Here is a 27,353-nt window from a genome sequence, read left to right on the forward strand (position 1 = left end):
TACAAGGTACTTCCTTGACAAGTACCATTTACAATCTTTAGCTCCTCAGAAAATGTTATACTAACCCTGTTGTTGATTATTGGAGCATAGATGACTTTGTCTTTTGACAGTACATCTCATCTACTAATGCCAGTTCTGTCAATGCAAATGTAATGTCAGTAGAGGACGACATTGCTGCGCCTGCACTAAATCATGCTGCTCATCCATCATTTGAGAATTCCATTCCTAATATTCTGCTAAGAGAAACATAAATTAGTGGCTCAAAAAATAGCAGTCCCAATTAAGACGCTATTAATGTAATAACCACTATAATACTGTTGAAGTGCAGGTTTTATGTGTTCTTCTCTGAAACCATGTAGCATTTCCTTCTTATATACTTCTATTTATATCCTGTCCCTCCTGGACACTCCCAATGGAAATCTTAACACCGCCACCTTGTCCATCTCTAGCTATGCCTCCTATGGGCCTTGTTCTTGACCTCATGATGCTTTCCATCAAGGTAAAAGAGTGGCTGGTTAATTATTTATTTGTTGCACTATTTAAATACATGTCTAGGTTTTGACAACTAGATCTTAACAGACTAACAAAGAGTTTTACCTAAGTCAGTTTCAAAGCAACTTCAACAGATCCAGGGTATAATCTGATTTCACTTATTCCAGTCAAAATAACCACTGTGGTCATCAGCTTATTAAGTCAGTAAGGATTTCATAATGTAGGTACAAACCCATTCGTATGAAATGGGCACCTTTAGCAAGAGCTGACCAAGCATTAATAAGAATAAATCTACAGGCAACAAAGGAGCTAGTTTTACAAAGGAAGACAAAAAATATAATATTAATCTAATAGTTAACATATAATACAGTCTGAAAGCAACACAGCTGCCACAGATAAGGCAGCAAAAACGAGGGTATGCAAACACTACCATGAGTATGTGTATATCTGAACCTGTGTGTAATTTTGATTGATTATAGAAAATCCATAATAAATACATATGTGGGGTTTTTTAAAGTCATTAAAATATTACATTACAATATGTTGTTATATTACAGTTTTGTCTCCCTCTGTAGAATCAGTTGCCATTACATATTTGAGACTGATAATATGCTGCAAACGCAAAAGTTAGATTGATAAACCAATTAATAGGAATTGTAAATATATTATTTTTCATTATAAAGTGATTCTGTATATTATTTTTCATCAGTCGTACAGATTTTTTGCAGGTACTATCTGTAAAATAAATCAGGCTATCAAATGACTTTAACCTCTTTCTGCCTCGTCAATTTACCGTAAACCTGAGAGAAACTACTCCCCCACAATTTTAATAACGATAAAAAGCTTACATGTAATGTGATTATCACGCAATTTGTCTTCACCCTTTCTTTCACCTTTTCTTGGGAATCTTCAAACACGTTTTTTCGGCTTAAATGAGCTCAGTGTGTGTACATCAGATTGACAACAACGTCTTTTACAGATATTACGGTTCATGTTGCCAGGGAGTGACTGAGCCGTAGTCATACAGACACAATAGAGCTGCAGTCACCATGTATATAGCAAGTGTTTGTATTTGAAACTATTAGAGCAATATGTAGTATCTCTCAAATTCTGTGAGTGCAATTTCGAAGCGTTGTTCTGGGGCTATTATCAGTGAGCTCTGATGCCTTTGCACTAACAAGCTATCTTCGTTAGACAGTAGGAGAGTGGCCGTGCACCGTTAGCTAGCTTTAGCCAGTTTGATAACATCATAGCTGCCTTGCCAGTTTTTACTATGGAGTTTCCTTTTGACATAAACCAATTATTCTCCGAGAGGATCTCTGTCTTGGACCAGACCTTGGTTGCAGGCCGCAAATCTGCAGGAAGGCAAGTTTCAAAGGTTTTCGAATCCTTTTGATAGTATTTTACAGTCAGACACTCGGTTCAGTTCAGGTTTTCAATTCAGGCTTACATAGCACAATACCAAAAATATACATACAGGCTCAAATATGTACTTAAACTTACTTAAATATTCTAATGTGGTGCTACAATATCTTTTTAAGTTTACACGGCCAAGGCTTATTGACTTTTCATTGGTGATCATAATTGAGTCCCACTTTTCCTCCATAAGAAAGATTTGATTGACAGCACTCATTGGACCCCAGGGATCTCAGTAAAGAAGAAAGAATTGTAGATTTACACAAGTTGGGAAGATCTGTTGGAGCCATGTCTAAACAACTGCAGATTCTGAGATCACCAAGTCAAACAATTGCACATAAGTACAAGTATTTGGGAAACTATCACCGTCAGATGACAGGAAATTGCTTAGTTGTTCAGCAGTGTGCCCCACACAAGGTGCACTAAGGCTTAAGCTTGCCAGGATGTGACTGGTCTTAATGACTGCTCTTTTTGACAAGTCAGATGTCTTCAGACTACAAGTCACATTCTACATCATGACATGCCTATAATGGATGTATGTAAACATCTGACCTCAACTGTAAGCAGAACCATGTATAATGCAAATAGAACATAAATGACAAATCTGTGACCTCTTGGGCTGATCTATCTGGCCCTATGTGAAAAAGCAAGGAGTCAGGGACACTGCCCCCTTTTTTTTAGAAAAAATAAACATGAATGAACAGAAGTGGCCTGTTTAGGCAGGGAAACAGACTTTTATCATGCCTGTGGGCCATCTGGTATCCTGCATTTAGATGTACTGTGAGAAAGAGGTAGAGTGTCTGGAATATAAAAAGTGAAAATGAGCCTCTTATCTAATAATATTCTGCTCTGCGATTTCTTTGCAGGCCAGATCTTCAAGCTCACATAGCCACAGTTATTGATGAACTTGGGAGGGCCTCAGCAAAGGTGAGTCTGTGTAGTCCGCTTACTTTTCTGTGTAAAGACACATGTCAAAAGGGAATATTCTGCTATTTTTATTATCTGCCATATGTATGTTACTATTTTCCTTTTAGTCAAAAGCTCAGGATTCAGACTGCTCTGAACAGCTGCTTTCCTTTTTTTATTTTTAGAACAAGCTAATGTCAGCTCTTTATGAATTTCTTTACACTATCATCTTCTAAACAAGTCAACCCACAAGTCAAACTTTTATGTTTGTGTGTACACTGTCTACTGAAGTAACATCACAGTGTATCGCCTGACATGTCCAGTCAAAATCACAATGCATAGTTGATTGGTGACATCGAAATATTGCTATTTATGTTACCTTCAGTATTTCTTGAGCTGTGTTTTCCAGTTCAGTTGGGACATGAAATAATCTTATGTGACTGTTAACTGAAACACTAAATTCACTTATGTCACTCAATAGCAGATAATGAGTGTATTAATACAGAAAAAGCATTCTGCTGTAATGTTTGTTTCAGCCAGTCTGTGTGTTATTGACTCTATATTTCAGATCAGATTCAGGTAAGTGCAAGCAGATGGATTAGAGAAGCTCCCATTTCCAATCAAGAACAATAACCCAGTTCACGCCCTCATATATTTAATGGAATTGTAATTATGCAGTTTTGGTCACAATATCATCATTTTACTTAAGTGTTTTAAAGCAAGTCCAGTATGAATTTTGCTGGATGACTGAAAGTATTATTTTGTTGAAAGCACCCATCATTCGCATACACTGTAAGGCCTGATCATTCTTCCATCTGTTATAGCTGTGCATTGTCCATTGTACATATTTTGTTTACTAAGGATGAGTAGCAGCAGGAATTGGAATCCGAATGCCTCATTTGCATACTTAGTTGACACCCAACTCACATTGTGTCTGCTGTCAGTGGTCTTTTTTTATGCACTCTCTCTTGTCTTATGTGACTCTTAAAAGGGAATAAATATGGTAATGTCTAACTAGATAGTTTCATTCTTTTACCCACTAAAGTAGTTTCGCTTTGCTGCTTTGATTCACTTTTCACAATAATCTCCATTATGGCCACTCAGTTCATAGTTCATCCTTTGTTTAGCTCCTGTACTTTGTTTTTTGTTAAGGCCAACAGTCCCTTTAGGACAGCTTCCATCTGACTGGCTGCCCAAACAGAAGGTTTGTAGAGCAAATGGGGGTAAGAGGCAGTGTCTGTGTCAGATATGAGCATCTTTAGAAGCAGATCTGCTCATTTTGACATGATACAATAGGGGGGAAAGCATACAAAGAAGTGTGAAGCTTCAGTATTTGGCTTAGAGGGTTGGCTTGCTGGTATGCTGACATGTAATTTAAATCTAAGCATCCACCACTGGAATGGTATGACAGAAATTTTCTCTTTAAATTAGTTGAAATTGTTCTCTAATGCAAAATTTGGGGAGTTATAAAAATGTGAATGTTATTCCAAGACTTTATGTATTATTACATAATAGGTATGTTCCTGAAATTGATTTTGTGATTTTCACAGATCTTCAAAGATGATTTTATGTTTTTGGGGGTTTTTTTGTTTTTGCGCAATTTTCTGTTTCCTTCTTTTTGTTTTGATGTTGTCTGTGGACATTTAGTTTAAATGAATCAACACTGAGTCATACTAACTATCAGCATTCTTGAAGCAGAGGCCACAGCAAACTTCCACACCATTAATCAACCAAAGACCAAGATTTAATTGATTTGAAAGCCGGATGCTTAGCCTTGTCCACCCTAGCTGGACAACTCAAAAAACAGTCTTATTTGTTATAAACCATTGTCCTCCTGGGCCTTACACGGAGTTTCTGTCTGATTTCGCAGACTTTTTATCCGATTTAGTACTCCTCTCGGATAAAATGATTATTGCAGGTGATTTTAACATCCAAAGGAAAGCCTTGACATTTAATCTGTTATTGGACTCAACTGGCTTCTTTCAAAATGTGAAAGAACCCACCCAACACTTTAATCACACTCTAGATCTTGTTTTAACACATGGCATAGAAACTGAACATTTAACAGTGTTTCCCAAAAAGCCTCTCTTGTCTGATGTTTTCCTAATAACAATTACTGATGATGATGATGATGATGATGATAATAATAATAATAATAATAATAATAATAATAATAATAATAATAATAATAATAATAATAATTGACAATAATGATTACACAGTAGTGGGGAGTAAATTTCATCACTGTAGATGAGATGAGATGATGATGAGATAGCCTTTATTTGTCAGTTGCAGTTGCCCACAACCGAGATGACAGACCTTGCCAACCGTACATACAATACAAACATCACATTGGGGAGACAGGTCAGGCTAGGTGTAAAACAAAAGGATAATACAGGAATGCACAGATATCAACACACCATAGCACAATAAAACACAGACAAGCAACATGGGAGAGTATTCCAGTGTGTACAGCTGATCTGGGACCGCTGCAATCTTCGATTACGCCTCCAGCTGATCCGGTGTCCACATCGGCTGGGAGGATGCGTTGGATCCGGGGTAGGGAGGGTGATAGTGAGGGCGTATCAGTGTACATGTTTCATGCGTGTCACCACGCCCGGTTAAGCATCAGTCAACAGTCTCCAGTGGACCCAGGTGGCCTTGAAGGAGGGGCAAAGAGTTCTGACAACAATCCTGTTATCATGGGAAGAATTTGTTGTTCCAGTCAGCTTCAACCTTGGCAGGCCTTCAGCTGGCGCCAGGGGAGCCGCATGAGTGAAGATCGTGAATGTTTGGGTTTAGTGCGAACAACTGCATCCAATTTTTACAGTTGGTCTAATGTCCATCACTGGTCACCAGTTCTCTCAATTCCCGTTGCTCTTCTCCAAGATCTTATCCATATTGCGTTCAAAACACAGTCTGAGTACTCGCAGCCAATCAGCTATCATGTCGGCCAGCCTTATGGGATCTTGAACAGCTGTAGCCGCTTCCTGTTCTTCGATAAACCAGGTCCAAGCCAGCTCCAGTCAGCCCGAACTCTGTTATCATGGTTTCAAATTGGTAGATGTTGTTCATTGTCCTCCATCGAGAGTGTCGCCAGACACACGACGCAACTGACCATCGAGTATCCGGCAGCAAACGTCTCCGCAGGACAATCGGGCTCTCCCAAGCCTAGCAGAGTGTCAATTCCATTACAGGACCAGTTGATGAAATCCATAATTCTTTAGGTTTTAGAGAACAAGACTGGGAAACTCTTTGAGGGTTAGAGTTAGACGAGACTAGACAAACACATAGAAGAAAATAAGAACAACCCCAGGTTTCTTTACTGCACTGTAGCCAGGCTGACAAAAATTCAGAGCACCGTTGAGCCAACCATCCCTTTAATGTTAACTATTAATGACTTGATGAATTTCTTCACAAATACAGTTTTAACCACTAGAGAAAAAAATGCTCATAATCATCTCACAGCTGTAGCATTATCTACAGCTACTTTCAGTACCACTGATATTTATTTAGACTCTTTTTCTCCAATCAATCTTTATGAGCTAACTTCAGTAAATGCCTCTGCCGAACCATCAACGTGTCTTTTAGACCCCATTCCTACAAGACTGCTCAAAGAAGTCCTGCCATTAATTAATGCTTTAATCTTAAATATGATCAACCTATCTCTAATAATCGGCTATGTACCACAGCACAGAAACAGCTTTAGTGAAGGTTACAAATGATCTTCTTATGGCCTCTGACAGTGGACTCATCTCTGTGCTTGTCCTGCTAGACCTCAGTGCAGCGTTCGATACTGTCGACCATAATATCCTATTAGAGCGATTAGAACATGCTGTAGGTATTACAGGTACTGCACTGCAGTGGTTTGTATCATATCTATCTAATAGACTCCAGTTTGTGCATGTAAATGGAGAGTCCTCTTCACACACTGAGGTTAATTATGGAGTTCCACAGGGTTCAGTGCTAGGACCAATTCTGTTTACATTATACATGCTTCCCTTAGGCAGCATCATTAGAAGACATAGCATACATTTACACTGCTATGCAGATGACACCCAGCTCTATCTGTCCATGAAGCCAGATAACACACACCAATGAGTTAAACTGCAGGAATGTCTTAAAGACATAAAGACCTGGATGACCTCTAACTTTTTGCTTCTATATTCAGATAAATCTGAAGTTATTGTATTTGGCCCTAAAATTCCTAGAAATATGGTATCTAACCAGATACTTATTCTCGATGGCATTACTTTGGCCTCCAGTAACACTGTGAGTCATTTTTGACCTGGATATGTCCTTCAATCCACATATTAAACAAATGTGTAGGACTGCTTTCTTCGATTTGTGCAATATCTCTGAAATCAGAAATGTCCTATCTTGGAGTGACGCTGAAAAAGTTCCAATAAATACATAAATTAATTGAATTCAAAATCCTCCTCCTCCTCCTCACATACAAGATAATCAGACCCCATCTTATCTTAATGACTTTATAGTACCATATAACCCAATTAGAGCACTTCGCTGTCTGACTACAGGATTACCTGTGGTTCTAATAGTATTTAAAAGTAGACTGTTAGGCAGAGCCTTCAGTTTTCAGGCCCCTCCTCTGTGGAACCAGCTTTCACTTTGGGTTTTGGGAGACAGACACTATTTCTACTTTTAAGATTAGGCTTAAAACTTTTTCCTAAAGTTCAGGTGGATGGATCAGGTGACCCTGAATCCTACCGGTCAAGGCAGATGCCCCCCCCCCTCCGAGCCTGGTTAAATGAATAGGTGTGTCAAAATGTTTGACTGGTAGTGTGTATGTATAGCTTTCAACTTGAACTTTGACATTGATGTCTGCAAAGAATGGTGTCAGCTCAACTGACAAAATCCAACAACATCTGTTTCTATTTTTAAGATTCCCATTCTTTTTTCCCTCAGGCCCAACAGCTCACAGCACCTATAACAAGTGCTTCCAAGCTGCAGACCCAGAAGCATCAGCTCTATCTTCTTAAGAATGGAGAGAGCAGCGGGTACATCTCATATCCCTTCCTCAGCTTTCACTTATTATTCAGCTTCTCTGTTTCTCTCTGGATTGACTGAGTTGGTGTTTTCCAGCGGGACCTGGTCAGATGAGTCATGTTGAAATGACAAATCATGTACTGTAGCATTGAGACATAAAAGACACTGTTTTTAATGTATATCACAGGAGCTCACCTCAGTAGATATTTGTATTACTCATTGCCAAGTCAAACTAACCCCTATTCCTGTCTCCTAACTGCAGGGGACGTGGTGTGGTTGTGGGATTTCTGAAGGTTGGCTACAAGAAGTTATTTTTGCTGGTGAGTCACTTATATTTTTTTTAATTTCCTTTTAACTTCTTTCCTTTCGGCCTTGCTGTGATCTGTATTTGACTTTCTGAAAGGCTTTTCAGGTATGCTTGCTATATTTCCTCCACAGGACCGGCAGGGTGTGCACGTAGAGGCAGAACCACTCTGTGTTTTGGATTTTTACATAGCAGAGAACCTGCAGCGAAATGGCTATGGGCTTGAGCTATTTAACTTCATGCTACAGGTAGAGAATACTTTAGGAATCCCTGAAATCATCTGAAACAGACCTTTCACAAAAAGAGCTAAAAACTGGAATGATGTGATAGTGGTACCTAAAATGATGACATTAGTATTGCAGGTCATTGCTGTGTGTGTTTATTGGTAATTGCATGTTTTTGTTTCTCTGTCTTTCTCCATCTCCCACCTGTAGCACAAGAATTTAGAGCCAGTGCTGATGGCTTATGACAGGCCTTCACCTAAATTCCTGTCTTTCCTGGCAAAGCATTACTGCCTCACGCAGAGTGTTCCTCAGGTACGGGCTGCACTTCACACAGTCATTACACTTTTTAAAGCAAATCTTTATTACCTCTGGAGAGCAAAAGAAAACCCTGTAGTTTTTCATTTGACTTTTAGTGGGGCTTCGCTTGTTATCATGGCTATAATTAGGCTAATCTTGCTCCCTCCTCTTTCTCTTCAATTTTGGCTATTTTTAATACTGCTACTTCTCTATTGTAAAATAAATGGTTGTTTACAAGTTTATCTGTAGTGGAATTTCTGGGAAGACAGGGTACCCCCTGTTTATATAATATAATCAGTTAATAGCTTTACATCTTAGGACAAGGTAAATTTAGATAAGAAACTGACTGAGAAGAGAAGGGTCCAAAATAAGAAAAACAGTGCCAGCACAAGACAAAAACATCCAATGTACAATTCAAATTAGTCAAAATTATATCACCTTACAGTATTTGCATTACTTGAATTTAAACAGTAGGGTTCCAGTAAAAATATACATGTAACTCATCTGACAAAGGGGGAGTTATCAGCCTGCTTTTCATGTGTTTTTAATGAAATTTAGTTTTGCCGTTTCATGCCAAAGATCAAACAAGAGTTTCTATACTGGATTCCATTCATAGAAATTGACATTATCAACTAATTACTACTCTCAATCTTACTAAACATTAAAAAAAATCAGGAAATCCCTGATTTGAAAAGTGGTGACACCTGTGCATGCACTGACATCAGAAGGAACACAGTGAGATGGACCTAAAAGATGTATACAGAATATAAGCTAGACAACACTAGTTACACACTTGGATCCCAAAAGACTACGTATGAGATGAGTTGTAAGTTCAAATGAGGAAATTACAAAGGCCTGATTTAGACCTTTTAGAGACTATAACGTAACTGTAAGTGGCGGACATTGCTGCCCGCATTTTTGCTGGTATAGTATCATTGGGTCATCTCCCAAAGTTTCATATGCAGCCAACAGACAGAAAAGAAATTCCTTCCTAGCTTCTTGCTTGTTGATGTGATCAGTTTTTTGGGGGCAAACCTATTTGTCCCTCTAGTTTTTCCACTTTTTTGTGCATTCCCTCATTCAGGTAGTTTCATCTCTCACCAGGAATTTTCTGACATTTGTGAGTCCTTATATTGATGCTATCATTATTATTCCTTACACTGAGACTGTGATTGTTATTCTCTTACTGATAAATTATAAAACTGCGTTGAAAAAGTAGCTGGAAATGCACAGGAGGAATTGACAGTGCTGACCAACCCATTCAAAATTGTTGCCAATTGTGTCAACCTGACCTGCAATTACTTTTCTCAGGAGTTGCATATCAGGTTACATCATAGGTTACAGTGTAGGGATGTTATTGGTGGACACACCACTAAGACTGGAAATGCAGGGGCTGTCAGGACACAGATGGTTATCTACTTACCTAGTTAACTTCATAAGAAATTTTAGTGATCTGTTTTCTTATTATTCTGTCCAGGTCAATAACTTTGTGGTTTTTGAAGGCTTCTTCCTCAACAGAGCAGGTAACTTTTTTGCCACTTTGATCCCATTGCTGTGGTTCTGCAAGCGATTATTAAATTATATCTGCTTTGTGTTAACATAAGTTATAAGGTGTCTTCCAACAAGCAGCTCCAAAAATGAAATTCTTACTGGTGAAGCCTGTGTTTTCTTAGCATTCTTGATATTTCTGGATATGTTAATCAACACTGGTGGTTCAGTATAAGAACAGTATGAGTTCAGTTATATAATACTTAACACACTACATCTAGTAGTTTTAAAGTAAACAGGTGCTTAGACACAAAGTAAACACACAAAGTTTTGTCACATGTGTCTTTGTGAAAGAAAAAAAGCCACCTGCAGTAGATTCAGTGGGTAGAGCAGGTCATCTACTAATTGGAAGGTTGGTGGTTCAATCCCTGACTGCCCCACTCTGTGTGCCAAATATTCTTAGACAAGATACTAACCCCAACTTGTTTTGTGATTCATCGATTGATGTATGAATATGTGCTTGTGTGACCAGATGAACAAGAGAAGCTGCATAGAGTGCTTTGGGTGCTCAGGTAGAATAGAAACGCACTATATAAGCGTTTCCAGTGGGGGAATCATTTCGTCGCTCATCCAAGTGTCTTCATCAATCTCACCTGACTGCAGGTTTCTCCAACCTTAAACAGCATTTGCATAATGACTGAAACTAGCACCACTGACTGCAGGTTTCCCCAATCAGCTGCGGTTGAAGAAGTCACTTGGATGAGTAATGAAACATTTCTCCTATGGAAATGCTACATACAGATGAACATAATCAGCTTCTGGGGATTTCCTTACCTGGATGATTGAGCATGCATCAATGATTCAGTAAAAAGGACTAGATGTTACAGTCCCTGATAATGCATTGCTTTAGATGGAGAGACTCTTGAGTGATGGCTGTTATGAGGAAAGGCGGCCCAGAAACTTTGCCAGCAGCACGCATCGTTGTGTGCCTCAACTTTCGGTCTTTTACCCAGGCTAATCTGCCATTTTCTTTCCTTGGTTAGGTTTAGGGATTAGAGATCTGATCTAGTTTATCATTTTAAAATTTGGTACACATCGTCAGTAGTGGACCTTTGATTCATCGGGTGTTTCGGCCATTATCACTAGACACCCTCATCCAAGGAGGCCCTGCCAGGGTTGATCAGGCCCTGGAGTGTGTCACTGGTTTATGTTAACTTGTTATTTCTCTTCTTCTTTCTTCTGTTTAGTTTCCTACAGTTTATTTTTTATCTATTCACTGCAACTGAGAAATAATACTTACCTCTTCAGCATTTATGGAGCCTAACATCTTCAAAGGGATAGAAAAGGTGATAGAGACAAAAGGGACAAGATAGGAGAGAGGAGAGCCAGAAGGGGGCGCCTGATCTGGCTTCCCACACAGTAAGGCTAGACCAACCAAGATGTGCTTGAGTGTTGCTGGGACTGTACAAAGGGGGCAGGATGGGTCCTTTCCAAACCACAGCTGCAGATTTATTGGGGAAGGTAGCACATCATATGTCGCTCGGATGATGAAACTTAGTCTATTAGACTCCATGCCCCAGATTTCACTCCATAAGAGTTTCCTCTTTTCCACACTCTCCCAATTCACCCAGTGAGATCTCAAGCCTCCTCAACCAGGCTAGGGATAGGCAATGACAGTATCCCGTCGCTGTAGAGTCCAATGCTGCTGAGGCATTTGGGAAGTCCAAGCCACTTCTTAACGTAGGAGCTCACTAGCCTCTCTAGTCGATTGGCATGATTGAGTGAGACCTCGTACATTGTCAGCGGCCACAGTATTCTGGGTAATAACCCAAACTGGAAGCACCAGAGCTTCATTTTCCCTGGGAGTGCAGTGTTGTTAATCCGCTTGAGGTCATCAGCCAAGTTCTGCCTTAGTTGTTCTAGTTGCCACGTATCATTGAGGTCTGCATTATACCACCGTCCCAGGCTCTTTATGGGCTTCTCTAAGACTGTTGGAATTGGTTCTCCACTGATATAGAATTGCTTGGCTGTCAGCTTTCCTTTTACAATGAGTATATAAGAACCTTTAGATATGCAAGTTTAAACGTGGCACTCAACCCAAAAAGAGTGCTGCAGTGCTTTCATTCCAGTTCCAAAATATTTTGTTTCATCAAACTCTCCCAGGGTCAACCTCTTCTCCTCTGAGGGATCAGAGGGTGTACAGCTTTTTGTAAGGACTGTTCTTTCTTTTTTTTCCCCCTCATACATCTTGGTCCCATTCCTCTGTCCCATAATTACTATAACTTCACACGTCAGTGCTTACGTTTCAGGTTAGCTTTCCCATCAGTGTAAATACAGTGAGGAAAATAATCATTTAATCCCCTAATGAACTTTTAGGTTTGCTCATTTACAAAGAAATGAACAGTCTTAATGGTAGATTCACTTTGACGGAGAGACTGAAGATCAACCAAAAATACAGAAAAATTACACAAGAGAAAATTAATTTTTAGGCCATTGAGTGAAAAAAGTATTGGATTCCCAAGCTAAACTTGATTTATTACTTGGTGGAGAATCCCTTGTTTGCGAGCACAGCGGTAAGGCATTTCTTGTAGTTGGTCACCAGGTTTGCACACATTTTGGCCCACTCCTCTTTACAGAAAGTTTTTTGCTGCCACTTGACAGCTCCTTCCACAGATTTTCTATAAAACCGAAGTCTGGAGTTTCACTAGGCATTATCTGAATGTGCTCTACTTCTTCTTGGAACAGGGGAACTTATGTTTTGTTTCATTAGCATGCTGAGACAATGACTTGACAGTGACAATGACAGAAGCGACAATGACAGAATTAGTGTTCTGTCTGGGAGAAGGTCTTTTTGTCCTAGATTTTACAGTATGTGGTAAAATTGTTCCATTGCAGAAAAACAGCCCCAAAGCATAATATTTTCTCTTCCATGCTTGACTGTGGGGATGGTGTTCTTTAAGTCATATTCAGCATTTCTCTTTCTTCAAGCATGGCGGGTCGAGTTAATGCCGGAGAAATCAGCTTTGGCTCCTGATGATAGTACTTTATCTCAAGCCTTCTCTGAGTCATTTAGATGTTCACTGGCAAACTTAAGACAGACCTGTATGTGCGCCTTCTTGTGGCAGGCGCTCTTGCGGGTGCAGCAAGAGTTCAGTCCATTAGGGCGTAGTGTTTTACTAATTGTGTTTTTGGTGACTGTGCTCCAAACTGCTTTCAGATCATTAACAAGCGCCTGCTGTGGAGTTTTGGACTTTATTAGCTTACAGTCATCCTGCATGGAGTTCCAAAATGGGAGCAGACTGAGATTGATGTTGGTATGACTGAGCTCATACCAACAGCTGTCACCTTCTCACCAAACCTCTTGATTATGATCTACCATTCCAACCTTGTGCAGGTCTACGGTCTTGTCCCTGACATCCTTTGACAGCTCTTTGGTGTTGCTGGTGGTGGAGAAGTTTGAATGGAAGAAACTGATTCTGTGGGCAGCTGTGCTTTTTTGCTTGATATCATTCCTTTCTACATTAAAGTGAAATTTCTATAATATTTAGAGACTGTTCATTTTTTTGTAAGTGAGCAAACTTACAAATTCAACAGGGGACTAAATCATTATTTCCCCTACTTTATCTCCTTGCTACATTGGTACAGTATATGGCATGTGTGATGTATCATGTCATATATTGAACCTACATTCCTGGGTTTCAGAGAACTGCAGAGAGAAATCCACACCCTGTATACCACTCCTAAACTCCACAGACCACTTGATACCTGCTTGTTTCCTGAACCTCCAATGTGTCACTTTGTTAAAAACAGCTAAAGTGTGTTGTATGACTACATTATTGTAATGACTGCGAGCAGTAAGATCATGGTTAGGAAGATTGGTAGCCTCTTTATACTGCATTTTGTTTACCTCTGACATCATTAGGATGGCTTTATAGTGTAGAACAGGACGAGATGCCAAGCAAAAATCATTTTAAGAAACACTTTTGACCTTTTTGAGCTTCATGGTAGTAACATAGTTTTGTATTGTGCCCCCTGTTGATAGTTGACGCTCATCTGCCTCAAATTACCAAATTTAATTAATAGTCTTTGACATAGAAGTTGATAGCACAGAACCACTAATACATTACCTTCCTTAAGCTGCATTTGTATGCCCAGCATAGGACACTCAAAGGAATTAATAAACTGACACAAACGTGAATATAGGTTTCAGGATTAGCTGAATCCAAGGAAACCATGTTTTTCCACCGCGTGCCGCTCCGTTTAGACGAGCATTGGAAAATTATACAAAAGCTAACATGTTGTGATTTACATAAAAATTGGGCACAAAGTGATTATAAAGAAGTGAATGTATAAAATGTCTTGTTGTTATTATGACGAGTCTTATACAGAGGCTACCAATCCTTTCAACCAGAGATGTGCTCTTTTTGTGCCAAAGGTACCTGAAAGAATTGTCTTTATAGTTAAAACAGCATGAGTAGGCTAAAAACAGACTTGCAAATAAAAAACAAAATTTAAATATTGGATTCTGGCTAACTCAGACTGCTCAGGTAACAGAACAAAAACAAGACTTTGCCTGGCTGAATCAAATACAGTGGAACCCCGGCTTACGAAGACCCCATTTAACGAAAAATTCAAATTACGAAGGCACTTAACGGCAATATTTTTGCCTGCAGTACGACAAAATGCCCGTGTAACAAAATCCGTTTGCAAAATCCGTTTCGCTGTTCCACGTGAAAGACGTATTGTTGTTGCAGTGCGCTATTTCATGTGCTTTTCTTTTGCAAGTAGCCTATCGTTGATTCATAATGGGGCCGGCATAAGGCATAAATATGAGCGAGTTTAAAAAAATGTTAAATAATTATCATTGCACAGTGTACGTACATGCATTAATTAACGTAAATGTAAGTTTTAGTTTTAAAGTTTAGAATTAAATTCCATAATGTTATGTACATGTACACGTACATATGTATGCATGCCTACGTATGCTTTCTTCAGCCTCCACCTAGAACTTCGTCTTCAGCCAGCATCGCCTCACTCAAAAGGCGATGGAAAAAGGTGCTTCGACGAAAATTTTGACTTACGAAAGACCCTCTGGAACGAATTAATTTCCACTGTATATAAATTTTATATATTTATTGACGTCCAAAACAATCATGTCAGGAACAGTCTGCATTGATTTTTGGAGAGAATATTTCACTCGTCTGAGCTGCTGGTTTTGTCAGCATCAATATATGAATTCTGTTTGACAGTGGATCCTCCCTTTCACAGACACAACACTATCTTGTAAGATAAAGTAGAAATAGTTCTTTCAGAGGAAACATTGTTTAAATGTATGGAGGAGCACAACTGTCTGACTAAATGAATAAATCAAAATGCCATTAAATTATTATGTAATATTAATTTTAAAAAAAGTTACATAAATTAAAAGGTAGTTTTCCTACCTTTTAACATTCCAACTCACTTTTCCATTTTTGGTATTTTTTAGAGTCACCCACTGACCAGTCAGTCATAAGAATCAGCTAGTTTACAGCATCAGATTTGTCTGATGTATCATGCATATGCACTGCAGTCTAAAGTTCACCTGTTTAGAAATGTAACTGCAAACCGCTTGGCACAAGTGTTATGTATGCCATGGATACATGTAATATATGTCAGCATATTACAGAAGAGGGACCTGTAAGGCTGTGGTTCCCAAAGTGGGGGTCGCGCCCAGCTGTTTGGAGGGGGGGGGTGCAGTATGAATAAAGAAAGAATGGTTGGACACATAATGGACAGGTTTTTGATGAAGCATGTCTTCACTTCTCATAATGACTAACTACTAGTGAAACTTGGCACTCATGAAATGAATGTGTTATTTATAATATAGACAGTTTTGGTCTTCCATACAGAGCTTATGAAGGACAGTATGTGGGGCTGTGCTGTAAGGAGACGGGTGGGGTGATCGACTCGTGTTCCTCTTCTGCCTCTGCTCTGAGTTTGTTCTCCTCTGCAGCGGCCCAGTTGAGAAAGGTTCCCCCGAAAAAGCCAGACGGAGAGATCAAGCCTTACTCTTTAATGGAGAGAGAAGGTAAACAGTCACATAGTGCCACTTTGCCATAACCAAGTGTTGACATTAAACATTAAGACTCTATTCCAAGTACACGGTCATAAGAAAGCACTTGTTTCCCTTGTCGGTAACACTGATATAAACTGTGGAAATAAACAAAAATGTGCTGGAAAAAAGCTTCCACAAATCCTTTTATGGTAAGTCTGAACTTTGAAGAATGGACTGGAGCTGATCTTCCTCTATAGACCAGAACACGTAATACCAATAAAAATCTTATACACTAACTCAGCAAATGCAGAGTAAATTGTAGGTTATAGCATGTTAGCGGTGACACTCAAAAAAGTAATGTATTACACATTACTTGTCTAAAAGTAATGCATTTTGTTACTTAACTTCCTTGTAACTTTGTGTTACTCCTTACCATGGCTTGAACTGCATTGTGATATGATTATCAGTTGAAAATATAAATGTTAGTCTCCAGTCTTACACATAATGATGGCTATGGGTAGAAGATGAACCAGCTAAAAGTGCAAATTCAAGAACCTTGAATCTCTGTAAGCTGATATTTGTAGCCAAGGAGCAAGGCTTCTTTTATGGCTTTCCAAAGTTTGAAAAATGTTATAAAATTGTTGTTGTTTTTGTTTTGTTTTGTTTTTTTTTGGGGGGGGGGGTTTAAAGGTGAGCTTTTACCAAGCACAGAGCCTATAAAATATGATGCTCTCAATTAGTGCTATTAGTATGTACATATTTTTTTCTGTCTAGCTGTTCGCCAGGAGCAGAAGAGTCTTCCTTGGCCGTTTGCTCCTCCCCACTCCCCCCAGCGCTCGGTGGCCTCCCAGTGGTCCAAATCCCTCAGCGTGGGATGCTCCCCCAGCAGGGCACCCCCTCGAGTCACTCCAACTTCTTCCCCTGGTTGCAACAGGAACCAGAGCCCACAGTCACCTCTCAGCGACCGCTGCAGAGCAAGACGCACCAGGTAAGAAGTAACGCACTTCTTTCTGTAAAATTCACCTGCAACTGCATTATGGAAATCTATATTTTACACATCTTAACATCATGTCAAGGTCAGTTACTGCAAATGAAATTTGCCCACAGTTTCAGCCTCAGTAACAAAGAAAAGCTGGATCTGTGAGAAGAAACACTTAGCAGACAATCTGCAAATGTTGTTCCACCTGTGTAGAGGGTGCCCGGTTTAGACGAAGCAGGATTACACCGTTGTCATTCCCACAGTCAGTTGTTTACATGGACCGCCTTTATGTCATCCTAACACTAGCATCTTTTTCTGTCACACGAACCCTGTGCACGCCATCCTTGACTAAATTCATAGACTTCCTCTAAAGTCTTCCTATTTTCCTCCTGCCTAGCGGCTCTATTTTCAACATCCTTTGTCCAGTATGTCCACTGTCCGTCCTCTGAACATGCCCAAATCGTCTCAACCTCTCTAACCTTTTCTCCAATCCGCTCTGATATACTAATATTTAATCCTGTTCATTCTGGTCTCTGCCAATGAAAATCTTAACATCTTCACCTCTGCCACCTCCAGCTTGGCCAGCTGTTTTTAGGTTAGTCGCGGCTGAGACCATTTCTGATGAGGTTTACATAGATGGTGCAATTAAAAGGCCAAATTCCTCTTTCAGGTTCCAACTTTCAGATGCTGTTCATCTGCTGTAGGTAGTTTTTTAGGCTAGTTTAATAAATGGCCTCAAAAATGCTAATAAATGCTGTTTTATCTGTGAATCTGTTGTTCTGTTGTTTTATTCACATTTGTCTGTTTTTGTCGGTTCTGTGTAGATACAACACTGTTATAGGTGCTTTATACATAAATGGGTCATATATATAATATGAATATAACAGAGGTGTGGACTCGAGTCACATGACTTGGACTCGAGTCAGACTCGAGTCATTAATTTTATGACTTTAGACTTGACTTGAAAAAATGTTCTAAGACTTGTGACTTGACTTGGACTTTTACACCAATGACTTGGGACTTGAATTGGACTTGAACCGGTTTACTTGAAAAGACTTGATATTTTACCCCAAATATAAAATTTAACATGCATATTATATAGAGATTGAAAATGTGACGTCATTCACGGGTAGAACCGCAAAGGATTCTGGGAACTCGTGGCAAGCGGTACTAGCGCACGCAGGCTTTCAATTAAAATCAGTTACACAGCGATAAAAAGAAACACAAAAATGTCAAGAAGCTGTTGTATTATTAACTGCAATAGCCGGTCGCATGACAGCCACGGGAAGCCGACGGATAAAGAGATCGGTTGTTATTGGATTACGTCGTTGAAGAGAAATTGTTTTGAGCCATGTTTCCGAAGTAACAAAGACGCGACGGATGGCCTGGATTGCAACCATTCAAAGACCAAATATAACGTCCCAGAACACTCCAGCTCACAGGTTAGTCTGCTCCAAGCATTTACACGAAGGTCAGTGTTTTTTAGTAGTTAATGCGTCATTTTTCTTAACATAATTGGTGATATAGGTTACAAGCAAGTCTGGCGCTGAACAGAAATTGTCGTGCTATGCTCCTTTATTTATTGTGCATAAATAGTGAATTGTCCTGACACAATATTGCGTTTCGCTTCTGTTATTATGGTACATTGACAAAAACATATACTTTTATTCACAGGATAAAACAGGTTTTTTGTATCACTAATTGTCCAGTACGATTACAGCATACAATATTATTGTCACTGCTACATTTCTGTGATGCTACCAGAAATTATATCCACTACTAATTAATTACCGTTGAGCTCAAAGGTCCTATTAATAAACGGTTAAGGAATGTGTATTTATGACGACGATTTGTGAGACTGGTAAACTTATGATACGTACGATGGTCTTTCGTTCTACACGGTGCATTTCAAGGTCCTGTACCCATCCGTCGGTAAACTGTACCTGGGCTTGTTGCAGTGACCTGAAGTTACTAAACTTCATGAGTGTGTGCACTCACTCCAAGAACCGTATAATTATAAATATGCATATAAATATGCTAAGATGAGATAGCTGACTTCATCTAACTAGCAAATGTTGTCCAGGCTACGTTGGTGATGCAGTTTTTTTTAATGTGTATGATATTTTTGTCATGCGATTTTAAAGCTGGTCCTACAACCGCATCCAAGAATAACATGCAGCTTATCTCAGAACTGTCGGTGAAAATTATTCTTGGAGCTAGGTTTAATTGAGCTGCATTTTAAAGAGGTGCAATTTCACAATTTGTGTATATTTTCTAAGTTCACTATTTTGTCATGTGTTGAGAAAAACACAGATTTTAAAATTACATGGTCTAATATTTACATTTAGCATAACTGCAACATTATTTTTTCGTTGTTTTTTTTTTTAAAGACTCGAAAGGACTTGAAATTCAAAGTTTCAGACTTGTGACTTGACTCGGACTTTTACACCAGTGACTTGAGACTCGACTCTGACTTGCCTGACATTACTTGAGACTTGACTTGAGACTTGAGGATAAAGACTTGAGACTTACTTGAGACTTGCAAAACAATGACTTGGTCCCACCTCTGGAATATAATAAATAAGTGTAAGTGGTATGTTAATAGCACTAATAGTTGTGTAAAGTTATATAAATTGTATGTGTACTCTTGAATGCATGGTTAAAGTGGCCACTAAGACCAGCAGCAAAACTAGTCAGATACTGTTGTTCTGAGTAGAACAAGGTCCAGATCTCTCACTGTAGTGATTAGTGGCTCGAGTTTTCCTGTAATTTGTAATTATTTTGCTGACCGACTCCTTTCATTCTCTCCTTCTTTCTCTTCTCTTTCCCCTTTTTTCGTCACCCATTGTGCTCCATTTATTTTGTCCCTCTGATTGATTCTGGCTCGTCTTTCTGTCATCAATAGTTCCCTTAATAGATCTCAGCTAGGCTTTCATTGACCAGCCTGTTCCTTCCCTTCAAAGGAATGGCTGATGTGTCTTAGCTCAATAAATAGCCTGTTTTTGTCTTATGAATGGGGAGTCTGTTGTTGCTAGAATAGTTATTCAACTCAAATGAGGAGAGAACAAACTCCTTTTGGCCTTCTTGTTATCAGCACGACAGACTGGAACTTGATGGCCGTGTCTTATCTGCTTGACTTTTTTAGAACTCATTAAACAACCTGCCACAAAACTGCTCTTGTGAAATTGCATTTTGTCACACACAGAAATGATACTTAAACAGGATATTGTAAATTAAGGCTGCGAGTCTTATTTCCATTCTTCTTTTTTGTGTGTTTTATTTCAACAGTATACCATGCATTTTTTCTGTTTGTTATATTTTGAGTTGTGTAATTATGTCATTTCTTTTTTCTTTTTTCTTTCTTCCATCCAAACATGTGCCTGTCTTCTCTCCTTTCTCTGCCTTGCTCTCCATCTTATTTGATTTTCTTCTCATCATCCTTGCTGGCTTTTGCTACTTCTCCAGTAGCCAACAGGGTCTAGTTGCGAGATGCAACTTGTACAGTCGACACATGGACACCAGAGCTGTTGGACTGCTGCACAGATGCTCTCCAGGTGAGGTTTTGTAGAGGTGTTGATGGCAGTTAAAAACCACATCATGCTTGGATGTAAATTCATGTAAATTACATTAATTTAATCTACATTCTATACAATGTTTATATGAAAACAGTATAAACGCAATAACAACAATAACACTTTCACGCATCCCAAATGTTTTGATGTTGTTAAACGAATGCATAATCTAGCTTAGTGTTAAATCTGTACCTGGCCCAGTGTTTTTGTTGCAGGTATTACATTTTACATTTAAAATTTTGTCAACATTTTTTTTTATCCAATTTTTTATTATTTTATTTATTATTTTATTTATTTTTTTATTTCAATAAATAGAAAATGTAAATATTTAGCAAATCACTGGTTTCTGTTCTTATTTAGCCAACCTCTCTGGAAATGTGGTTGTGTGACAGGATAATCGTAACTCATCAGCCACTGACTGATAGCCACAAACTCTAATCCAATGCACTCTGATCACGATGTCCAGTATGATACGCTGGGCTGAACTTTTTTTTAGCATTGCAAAATATTGATTGAAGACTATGGCAGATAAAAGACTGCTTCAAAGTTTGGACGTACACCTTGATTACTAAATGACTTTTATTTATTCCTTTCTATTGTTTGGGCAAAATGAAACTGAAATGTATTTCATATATAGTAGATTCATCAGAGAAGTCAGTTTCCTTTGATCACAGGTTTGTACACTGTTGTTACTATGTTCATGTAGTCAACACTTAGAATGTATCCACTTGAGAGGTAATCCTTGTAAGAAAGTTACTGGGTTCTTTAAGTAAAGCAAATTGGCTCTTACGAGAACCACCCCACACTGCAGAGGAGCATGTTCGTCACAGTTACTGTGTCCATGAATATCACTTGGGTTTAAATTGATCTTAAGCTCTGATTAAAACACTGACCCAGTTGTGGTTGTCAGACATAACACACAACTGGGTTTTGAAGTGTTAGACAGTCTACATGTAAAATGTTTCTTTCATTATTATGAATGTTTGCTCTCAGAGCACTGAGCATTGGGCCACTGTTGTTAAGTCAGCGCAGTCATGTTGTTGCTAAAGCAAAAATGCAGATTATAAGAAATATTCTTTTTATGGAAAACTGTGTTTCATCAATTTCTCATTTTTATTTTTTATTATTCATCTGTTCCCTTTCCTCACATGTTAGCACCATGTGCCACCTCAGGTCTGAGAGCAGTAGGGGATCAGTCATACACATTGGGATACAGTATTCACTCACAACAAAACAGGTATTCACACATTGATCCACCAATTGTTTTAGAGGTTAGCAGGCATTAAAAAAGAAAATGAGGAGGTTTAGTGTGCAGATGTGGGGTTGAAACACCTCAAAATGTTGTCACAATTACAAAAATGCCTCAATTGGAATTACATCCCAGCAGATGGATGACTATGATGGACCGTTTCTCTAAAATGCTCAGAACATGTTTTATGCACCAGATATGCAACCACATCTCCAGACTTTCCTATTAGCTTATTGATGTAATATTAAATTCATGGTGACACATGGATTAAATGCTACATCTGATTATTGTTGGCAACACAATAATCAGTATGATGAGGGAAAAAGATCTGAAGACTTTCTGAGCCTCTTCAATTCCTTAATGGACTATAAGAATCTACGCGCAGGCGACCAGAGCTTTTAGCAGCTTTGAGCAAAGTTGTACAGATATTTCACATTGTGGGTGCAGTGTTAAAGTTGTCTTCCTCAAATAACACAATAACAAGAGTAGCTGATGAGACAGTGTGACATATAATCATCATGTGGGTAGCAGAGTGACAGCAGCCCTCACACACAACCATAGATATGAAGAAATCGGATAAGAGCAATGTTCAGTTTCATATCTGCCCTTACTTTTACCTTTTTACCAACTCCCCGTTCACACAGGAACTGGCCTGTCTTGCTTCCACCTCTCTCTACATCCAAGAAGGACTGCATAAGCAGCACTACCTCTTTAGACAGGAGAGAAACACACCTGGGCGCAGATCCTGAATCCCGTCGTTCTGAAGAGGAGATGAAGGTTCTGGACAGTTCACAGCTTCCAGCAGGCAACCAGAGACCTCTGTTGTGGGAGAGTGACAGAGTTGAAGACAGGTCATGGGCTGTGGGGGTGCACTGCTACACTGCCCAGTGGGTGAAGCAGAAGCAGGAATACAGGAGCACCCGGCCCTGGTGAATGTGTGACGATTACAGACTTTAAACATTATCAAAATGTTGATGCCTAAAAGGCTTTCAGACATGTTTGAGCCGACTTTTGAGTGTTTGAGAGCCCACGATGCAACAATTTCTTTGTGAAGTTTAAGTGCCAAAGTTCAGTTCAGAAAAAATACACTTCCAGTCTTTCTGGTTTTAGAAAGGCTATTATAATGGCTGCCTTAGTTGGTTTCCCAAACGAGTTCTTCAGCTGTCAACTAGCTCATCTTTTCTAGTCAACTGCAACTGGATAAGATGAACTAAATGTGGAGCAGTTTTCCATTGAAGTCAGACTGGCTGCATCCTTGCTAATTGAATAATTGGCCCATTAAGTCAGTGGTGTTACTGGCAAGACAGGTCCAGCTAACTCAGGTAGGTTTTTCATCTTAGTAGCCTTCGCACTGAGCGTTGTTAGGTTCACTTATTTTGTTGTATAAATTCAGGGAAACATTGCATAAGACAAAGGTTACTAACGTGATCTTGGTTGATGGGATAATAGCATGATACACTTTCAGTTTATCACATTTGGGTTGTTGCATTTTTTAGCAAATATTTAAAAAGAGTGATACAGTAGCCTACTCTTAATTTTCCATTTCTGTTTTGCACATGTGTAACAGCTACATGCAGCCACAGACTGTAACATAACGACATGATGTACAGACAGGTTACTTGCTTCAATGTACCCTGGCATTGATTTTCCAAGTCTCTGGAAAGATGGATCTGTATCAGTCTTCCAAAAGATTTGATGGTTATGGAGTTGAGTGTGTAACACATCAATCCAAATTCTCCCCTGTTTGACCGGGTTCAGATGTGGTGACAGGGTAGATAGTACATCAGACCATGTGTACTTATGAGATTCCCTCAGGGTAATGTGTGTCAGGCAGTATTTAAAATGATAACTCATAACCCATGTTGGTGTTTTTCAGATCTTGCAAGTAAGAAAATAAATCCTTAAACATGCAAACACAGTCTGTAGACTGCTCTGGGTGCTAATGGTACAGGTCATCCACAAGTGCAAAGCACAGAAATAGACAATTAGTCATTTTTAATATTTGTTCAAAAATCAAACAATTAAAAAAGAACAGAAACGGTGTATTTGTGGAGAAATCAAGCAAAACATTTTGATTTATTTTGGACTTAAAGAAGTCTCCCATGGACAGAGCTTCCTGCAACTTTCCACTAACCGGAGTTTCATTAAATAATGGAAATGTTTGTGAGACAAAACATATATTTTTAGGTTTTTCAGACAGAACTGAAAACAAATTGGGTAGAAAGTTTACACATTTTTGCTGTAATGTAAACTTTAGTTAGAATGGTCCATAAAGCCAAAATACACCACGATATATCCTTATTTTGTCATTTTTACACTTCCATGAACTTTAGTATTCCAACAGTCAGAATGGGCTTAAACCCTAATGCCAAAACCTGTTACCTGGGTTTAACTGAACTTATAACTTCTCTGTTTGATTGTTTTTTGTTGTTTTGTTTTAGTTGAATCAGTCTGCTTTGGAGGTCCTACTTAAAAGAAGCAGAATCTGGGATTTATATGTCACTTAGTCTTTTCTGAATAAATTAAGCCAAATGAGAAAAAGCTAGAATTCATATTATACATTGTGTTTGAACAATGCTTCCAAACCCGGGGTGGAGGCGCAGTATGATCATTCATACAGTATCAGCAGATGGAAGACACAGAATTACTGGAATGTACACAGTGGAAACTGCCAGAGGAAGACAAGGCGGGAATGTTAACAGGACTGTTTTCTTTTTAAACACAATTCCCCACTGGTCCCATGAATTCCTGGATTTGTTTGAGGTACTTTTTTAGATGAACCATCCTCAAAATCCAGAGGGAGAGGGCCATTTTTTACCTTGTTACTTAAGGAAGATCATTAAAGCTAAGAGGCCCCTGGCATTGATTCACATTAGTGCTGCTATTTCACTGGCACTGACGACTTCATGTCACAGAATTCACAGAAACATCCTTTCTATGCTGTACAATATTAAAAAAAAACTTATTAATTGGCACCTGTAAACACTAAAAGTAAACTGAATGTAGTTATTCTGCTCGATGGATCAGCGTCTCTCTGGTCAGCAATTTGTTTAACAGCGACGTCCACTGCAGCTGCAAGGAATAAACCCAGGTAACTACAATCGGATATATGACTTTTGGGACACAATAATCCCAAGAGATTTCACCTGCATCTCATAGTCATTACGATCACCATAATTACCCTCCATTGGATACCTTGGATCACCCAGAAGAAGCTGGACTGGGTGTTTTCACACCAACAGTGTTTATTCTGTTTAAATCGAACCCTGCTTCATGTCCCCCTTTGTGCAGTTCGTTTATGCAGATGTGAGCACGGTGATCGCAAAACAACTGAACTCCAGAGCATTTCATTTACAGGTGTAAGTTTGAGCTAAAAGCCTTCTGCTGGCTGCACATGCTTTGCAGAGTACACCACCAGGAGTACAGCCTAGCTGTAAAATTAATGTATATTATCCATGTTGTCCACTTGGTCAAAACCCACAACCTAATGTTACTTTTGTTGCTCCTCTCCCAGACACATCTGACCAATAAGCGGACTAAACATTCTCACATAGTTTATGGTGACACAATGCAGCTCGTTCTCACCAACTAATTCAGGGCAGAATAAACGAACTAACACATGAAAAGGGCCTTAAATTAAATCAACAAAATTTGAAAAACATGGCAACCCGATCAAGTCAACGTAAAGGATTAGAAAATGATTTTAACCCAGAAGGCGTCACGGCTAGAAGATGATCTTGGTATAAAAATGCAGTCAGCAAACAGTTTTTGCAGACTGTGTGCAGCATCACAGCACCTATATCCCATGATACTGATGAGTAGTGTTGGTTATAAAGACTGTTCTGATAAACAAAAATCAGATTCCCTTTGGAGCGGGTGTAACGCTGAGTTGTTTGCAGAGCTTAAATAGTTTTTCAGACTTTTTTGTATATCTCGTGTATTCGCTACGAGGACTCAAAAATGTGATTTAAAAAACACAATATTTCGACCCTCTTGCACTGCACACTAAGGCACAGGCTTATGAACTACTGGCTTTGTTTGTGTCTTATAGACAATGTGTGGGGACACTTTGCTTGAATGGCTGCAGCCACTGCAGTAACATAAAACTGACTGGAACTGTTAAATACCAATTACTTCATAACTGGGTTGATGCTGTTCTCCTCACCTCTTTAATGTGCTTGGTGTGCAGAGGATAGTAGAAAATATATTTGTTCTGTCCAGCTAAATACAAGTTAAAGAAATGTTCCAGCACACCAGAACAAACTGTGAGAGGAAGGTGGAGGAAACCTAAAACATGCAAACTCAATACAGAAACCTCAACTGGGATTCAAACTAAGAACCTCTTTGCTACAAGGCAGGAATAGGAGGAATACAAAGAACATTAAAGACTAAAGCAACTCAAATTTCCTAAAGGCATGAAGCTATTTAAGTCACCAGTCAGTTTATTCAGGTTTCTCACCATTGCTTTCTGAATATCTCACACTCTGACCTTTCAAGCAAAGAGCTCATTGTTGCTGAACTTGTTTTTCCCCCTTTCATGCAGCAGAGGAAACTCTGAGAGTGAGATCTGCTCTCAGCGAAATGTTTGCCTTATGTGTGGAGGTTTTCTGTTAGAGCCAAATGTAGCTGCTTCTTAAAAACTAGTAACAAGTGGTAAAGTTACAATCTTGGACTCAAAAATTGTGTTGGTACAGTATATTAGTATATACACTTACTGGCCACTTTGTATAGCTTGCTGGTATCAGGATGATTGTTCTGAAGGATGAAGCCTTCAGAACTGTCTTACTTCTCCATGGTACAGGGGGCTGAATAATAATAAGATCGTTAACTGTCTTGATAAGTTTATCAAGATTCTTTCCATTTGGAATAATATGAAACTAAAGTAAAATGCTGTTTTCAGATTTTAGAGAGGTCTCCTCTTAAATTTTGTGATTTTTTTTAACAAGTTAAAATGTCTCACTTGTTGGCGATGCCATCGGTGTAAAAAGACAACCTCACTGTAGCGGTTCAAGTTTAGCACTTCATTATTTTGTATGACGGACAGAAGCTCGCTGGCCGTTTCCAACTGTTTTCAGTCTTAATCCTAAAGTAAGCCAAACCAAATCCCAGCATTGTAACATCACAAACATCTCAGTGAAAACACAATTCCCCAAGTTTTAATTGCAGTAACCAATATTTCTATTTACAGTGTCCAACTATTATTAACATTTGAGCTACGACGTCAGGGAGTGTGTGTGTCGGGAGGGGGGGGGTTAAACTTTGTACACAGCAGCTCGATCTTTTGACAGCATAGTTAGCTTTTATAATTTACAGTTTGAAGGAAGTTGAGCCGTTCCAGAAACCACCAAGCCACCATTCCTTCTCCTGAGTCCAAGTGTGGGGAAT

General features: G+C 39.0%; 1 protein-coding gene across 1 annotated transcript; it reads left to right on the forward strand.

Annotated features, from left to right (window-relative positions):
- Nucleotides 1-1,542: 1,542 nt before the first annotated feature.
- On the forward strand, nucleotides 1,543-23,042 carry atat1 (alpha tubulin acetyltransferase 1). Its single transcript, XM_085378125.1, has 12 exons — nucleotides 1,543-1,857; nucleotides 2,775-2,835; nucleotides 7,741-7,832; nucleotides 8,084-8,141; nucleotides 8,260-8,373; nucleotides 8,560-8,661; nucleotides 10,124-10,169; nucleotides 16,127-16,201; nucleotides 16,943-17,156; nucleotides 20,613-20,701; nucleotides 21,875-21,956; nucleotides 22,613-23,042. Exons 1-12 carry the CDS (start codon nucleotides 1,766-1,768, stop codon nucleotides 22,899-22,901), a joined length of 1,314 nt encoding a protein of 437 aa, XP_085234251.1. The 5' UTR covers nucleotides 1,543-1,765; the 3' UTR covers nucleotides 22,902-23,042.
- Nucleotides 23,043-27,353: the final 4,311 nt, after the last annotated feature.

The sequence above is a fragment of the Diplotaxodon limnothrissa genome, linkage group LG18 (assembly GCF_057381915.1).
Source record: "Diplotaxodon limnothrissa isolate DT_005_m linkage group LG18, D_limnothrissa_male_GT1.1, whole genome shotgun sequence".
NCBI classification, from domain to species: Eukaryota; Metazoa; Chordata; class Actinopteri; order Cichliformes; family Cichlidae; genus Diplotaxodon; species Diplotaxodon limnothrissa.